Raw genomic sequence first — 5,211 nt, forward strand, 5'->3', positions numbered from 1 at the left:
TGCCTGCTTTGGCAATGACCTTTACTGTCCAGGGAGCCCGAGTATTACAGCCGTCTTTCCAGCAAAACCCAAAGCACACCCGCCCATGCACAGTTCACACCAGTGTCTCCCTAACTGCCTGGGGACATCGCTGCTTGAAGGGTGGGTGCATCTCCGGATCATCCACCAGAAGGACTTTAGTCCCCAGACGGGATTTTCAGATTTTCCTACATGACGCTGTAGAGCCAAAATCTCAGCTGGAAACCTGTGCTGTCCGGAGCAGAGGCGGACCCTGCTCTGTGGCCACTTCAGCCTGTAAGACGAGCGTGGCAGGCGCGGCTCTCCGGCTCGGCCTGTGTTTATCCTTCCCTGCCCAGCCTGTCGGCTCGTCCTTTCATCTTTGTCCCTCTCTCAGGATAACTTCCTCTTCACAAATCACGTGACAGACCGTTTTTTATCATGGCCACTGAATACAGTTCTGTCCTCTTTTCGGTTTGTAAAGACCCCCACTTGTCCTGCCCGCTGCCTCCCAGGTGAAGCCCGGGCCTCCCAGCCCCGCAGAGTGCAGCAACGTGTGCAGTGACCAGGCCCTGCAAGGGCGGGCGGGAGCTCAGGCCCCCCCGGGCCCCCGGGCTCTGCGGTACTGTGTGGCCAAGAAGTACACCTCTGAGGACTCCTTCCTGCTGGCCTCAGGCTTCAGGGTCCTCACGCTCTGGAATTCCTCCGTCAGTCTCTTCTGTAACCGGTGGCTTTGACTTCCAGCCCAGGTTTTACAGAGAAATGTGCCCCCAGGACATAGCACGTCTGGAGCCATGTCCAGAAGCGACCAGCACAGGCCAATGAGCCTGTCGTGGTCCAGGCCCCGGATCCCTGTGCATTGGGGGCCATGTCACTCAGAACCACGTCTGCTCTCCCGCCGGGAAGCAGCTCTTGGATTCTCTGCAGGGTCCGTGGGTCCGTCACGTCAGCGGGGCACACGAAAGTCGCTCCTCCCAGGGGGGCGATGTGAAGAAGATCGACCCCGAGCACAAAGCCCACGGGACTGCTGGGATCTAAGGAAGAAACTGGGAATTAGTTATTTACACCGATTCTTCCCACAAAAGCACATGCCGCGAAGTCGTGAAATAGGACCAAGGAAAAGAGCTAATGTGCAGACAGGCGGACACGGGCCGTTTCCCACTCTCTACATCCTGCACGTGCACGTGCACACGTGGGGGAGTGGGGGTGCTTCCCGCCACATCTGAGAAAACCGGCCCAGAGAGGCCAGTGCTGTCCGAGTGGAAGGCAGGCCTGGGGCCATACCCCGGACGCGTCTCCAGCTCTGATGTCATTTCATTTCATCCCGGAGACTGCTCACCTGGTGAGCGAAGATAGAAACTGTTACACTAGCATGTAAAGTGCCCCTGGGTTAAACCAACAAGTCTGTCTGTAGCTTCAGCCGAATTCTTTCCATTAAAAAGAGGCTGAGATATGGGGGAAAGGGCAGATGTAGAATAAGGGCCAAGAGTGGTCCCTGCCCACATCCGACTTCCCGCAGCGGCTGGCCGGCTCGGTGCTTTCCCCGAGCATCGCGTCACCCCCGCAGGAGTGTCCACCGAGGCAAATCGCTCTGGGTGCAGTTGGGCAACTTCCGGGAGGAAGAGAAAGCAAGCTGCTCGCCCACACGCTCTGCTTCCACTTCTCCCCACGTCCACCGTGGCCTCCTGCTCCTCCACACAGCCCGTCGGGGACAGGAACCACTGCGGTGGCGCCAGGGACGTTTCTGACCCAAGTTCAGTCACTCGGTCAACAAGCATGGGGACTAAAAACAATGTTTTTATGCCAATTCTCAAGCCCCACGGCGCCCCACCCAGCCAGGTGGAGTGGCTGCTGAGTGAACCAGGCAGGCCCACTCCTCTACCTCAGTTTCAGTTGGTTAGAGCGCCATCCCATACCTGGAAAGGCTGCAGGTTCGAGAGATGTTGGTGAACTGTCACAAATGTCACGTAATGCCAGCACACAGGACCCTCAGACTCTACGGCTGGGAATGCAGACAGCAAGAAGGCTCGCTGCAGCGCCAAGACCTGATGTCCTAGATGCGGGGACAGTCCCCCAGGACCTGTTCAAAAGGATGATGTTGTTTTCTAAGTTCTATGGGTGTTGGTGTTGGTTTACCTGTTTATTAATCAGGGGAACCTTTTTCATATTTTAAAAAAAAACACCTTTGACAGCCCAGGCTGGTGTGGCTCAGTGGGTTAGAGCGCCATCCCATACCTGGAAAGGCTGCAGGTTCGATTCCCAGTCAGGGTTCATACCTATGTTGTGGGTTCGAACCCTGGTTGGGGTAAGTGCAGAAGAAGGCAGCCAATCGATGTTCTCTCTCATATCGATGTCTGTCTCCCCTCCCTCCATCCCTCCCCCAATCTCCTCTCTCTAAAATCAATAAGCATAACCTTGGGTGAGGATTGAAAAGAAAAAAAACACCTTTGACAAAACCCGAAAATATGAAAGATAAAAGCTGCGTCCCTCGGGTTGAGCCCGAGTTGAGAGTCCGGAGCCCCAGCTGTGCGAGCGGAGCAGCCCCAGCGGGACCTCGGGGAGCCCAAGGGCTTCAGCAGCAGGACCGGAACCGGTGCGGTCACAGGGACAGCACTGCCATCCAGCGGAAAAGGCCGGGTGAGGCTCCTCGGCAGCAAGAGGGCTGCGGTGGAAGCGCATTCCGAAAAGCACGTGGGTACGGCGTTGTGTGTGCAAAAAAAGAACTCTGAAGGGACGCACACCACACACAGGAGCGGGGTGATCCGAGGCGATTCTGATCATCACCGCACCTTTCATTCTGAACATGTCGGTGTCCTGTCTTTACCATTATTACTACCAAACAACCACCTTCAGAGAGCGCGCCACCGCTCTGTCCTCGGGCCTCTGGTTCACGCTGGCCCACGAGCTGCAAGACCCACCTGTGCCTGCAGCGTTGACTCTCTGCACCGCCACCTGGCTCCACGCCCCGGGGGCCGCCCCGCAGTCTAACACCCGGAGGCCGGGCCGCAGGATCCGGTGCCTCGTGTCCACCTCCAGAAGCTTGAAGGCGCTCCGACACCGGTAACTCTCCACCTTCGCCGCCTTCACGAATGGGTCCTTCAGGTGCCGCGTCAGCCACAGGTGCTCGGCGCCGGTGCGGGCCTTGCAGTGCCTCGCCGCCGTGTGGAGCCCGTGGCGCTGCAGGGACGCACACGCCAGCCTGCAGCACCTGGCGAGGGAAAGGGGCAGCCGGGTGGGCATCCCGTATCCACTAGTCCCAAGCTTGGTGGGCCCGGGGCAAGCCGTGCCGTTTTAGCCATGCAGCACCGGGGCCCACGAGGGAGGCAATGTGACCAACCAGTCAGAAAGCGGGTTCAGGTGCTGACCTGTGACGCCCCACAATTTATACTGAAGTCCCAACCCCTAGCACCTCAAAATGGACTGGTCTTTAAAGAGGTAATTAAGCTAAAATGAGGTCAGAGGGGTGGGCCCGAATCCCATAGGACTGGTGTCCGTACGAGTTAGGACACCCAGGCAGACGGACAACCAGGTGGGGACTCAGGAAGGAGCCGGCCGCCCACTCGGAGACAGGCCCAGAAGAAACCAGCCTGCTGACACCTTGATTCTGGACTGCTCCTCGGCCAGCACATCAGAATGAATTTCGGTTGTTAAAACCGCCTGCTCTGCGGGGCCTCGCTACGGCAGCCTGAGCACTGGCACAGCGGGCAGCTCCCTGTGGTCAAGAAGTGTTCTTCGCCCTGGCGGGGAGCTCAGTTGTTAGGATATCGTCCCAATGTGCCCAAGTTGCGGGTTCGAGCCCCAGTCATGGCACATACAAGAACCAACCAATGAATCCATAAATAGGTGGAACCAATATATGCATAAGTAGATGGAATCAATGTCTCTCTCTCTCTCTCTCTCTCTCTCTCTCTCAAATCCATCAATCAATAAGTGTTTTCCTCTCCTGAAGTTTTCTCCGTAAGGAAAACTCAGACATCAGTGACAGCACCTTCTTTGTATCAACCCAGACCCTCCCAGTCCTGGTTAGTGGCACTGACATAGCGAAAGGAACATTCTTTCCCGCCTGGTACAGCTGTTCGCTAGATGGTGAGAGACGGGGAGACAGCCCCAGGAGGACGCGCCTTGCCTGGCTACGTGGTTCCTGGTGAGATAGTTCGGTGGCCAGAGATCCTGACCTTCACGTTTCTTTTTTTTTTTTTTTTAATGTATTTTTATTGACTTCAGAGAGGGAGGGAGAGAGAAACATCAATGAGAATCCTCAATGGGCTGCCTCCTGCACGCCCCCTACTGGGGATCAAGCCTGTAACGGGGGCATGTGCCCTGACAGGGAATGGAAAGGTGACCTCCTGGTTCATAGGTCAATGCTCAACCACCGAGCCACACCTGACCAGCACATTTCTTAACGAAACTGAATCAACTGGTGTGAACAGTTTAAGGGCAAGCTCCAAGTCTCTTTGGACAAGTTAGGTTTTAACAGTTTAGCAACTGCCAGGAGTCTTCATTTAACTCTCAGGCCTACAAAATAGGTTCTATACTTTTATTATGTTTTTATTATATTTTTCTGATGATGAAAAAAAAAAAGCTATCATTACACACACACACACACACACACACACACACACACACACACACACGCTCCAGGCCAAAGCCTGTTCAACACCAAGGCATGTTCACACGATCTGAAGACAGTAACTCGGGAATCACGGCCTTCAAGTGCCACAGCCTCAGGGGGGAGGGCAGATGGTCCTGGTGCCAGAACCAACCCCGAGGAGGAGGGGTGGGGCTGGAGCTACACAAACAACCCCCTGATCTGGGCAGCGGGCCTCTGACCTCCTCCCACCCCATCCACATCCACATCCACATCCTCCACATCCACATCCACATCCACATCCACATCCCGGATTCGGCCAATCAGCCCTTCCTTTCTCAGCAGCCACAGCCTGGAGGCCTGGGTGCTCTTCACCAGCTTCACGTCCACCTGCGGGGCCCCCTCCTCTCCACCTGCGGGGCCCCCTCACCTGCCCCTCCTCTTCCTAAAACCCGGGTACCGCTCTCTGCCCGCCCGTCGCTCCTCGGAGCCTCGCCAACTGTTTGCTTTCGTGTCCGCAGCCCCCCAATCGCCGGGCGGACCGAGTCCGGGCCAGGACGGAGCAGGAGTCGGTGTTCGTCCGGGACGAGGACACTCGTGCGGGCGCCAGGCACTCCCGCCTCCTG

The 5,211-nt window shown here is 56.7% G+C and overlaps 1 protein-coding gene across 1 annotated transcript; it reads right to left on the reverse strand.

Annotated features, from left to right (window-relative positions):
• Positions 1-4,999, reverse strand: MRM2 (mitochondrial rRNA methyltransferase 2). Its single transcript, XM_006107004.3, is given in 3 exon segments — positions 1-855; positions 858-1,031; positions 2,916-4,999. Coding segments are annotated over 3 exon segments (762 nt in total). The 5' UTR covers positions 3,238-4,999; the 3' UTR covers positions 1-589.
• Between the last annotated feature and the right edge of the window lie 212 nt (positions 5,000-5,211).

This window comes from Myotis lucifugus, unplaced genomic scaffold (genome assembly GCF_000147115.1).
Source record: "Myotis lucifugus unplaced genomic scaffold, Myoluc2.0 scaffold_974, whole genome shotgun sequence".
NCBI classification, from domain to species: domain Eukaryota; kingdom Metazoa; phylum Chordata; class Mammalia; order Chiroptera; family Vespertilionidae; genus Myotis; species Myotis lucifugus.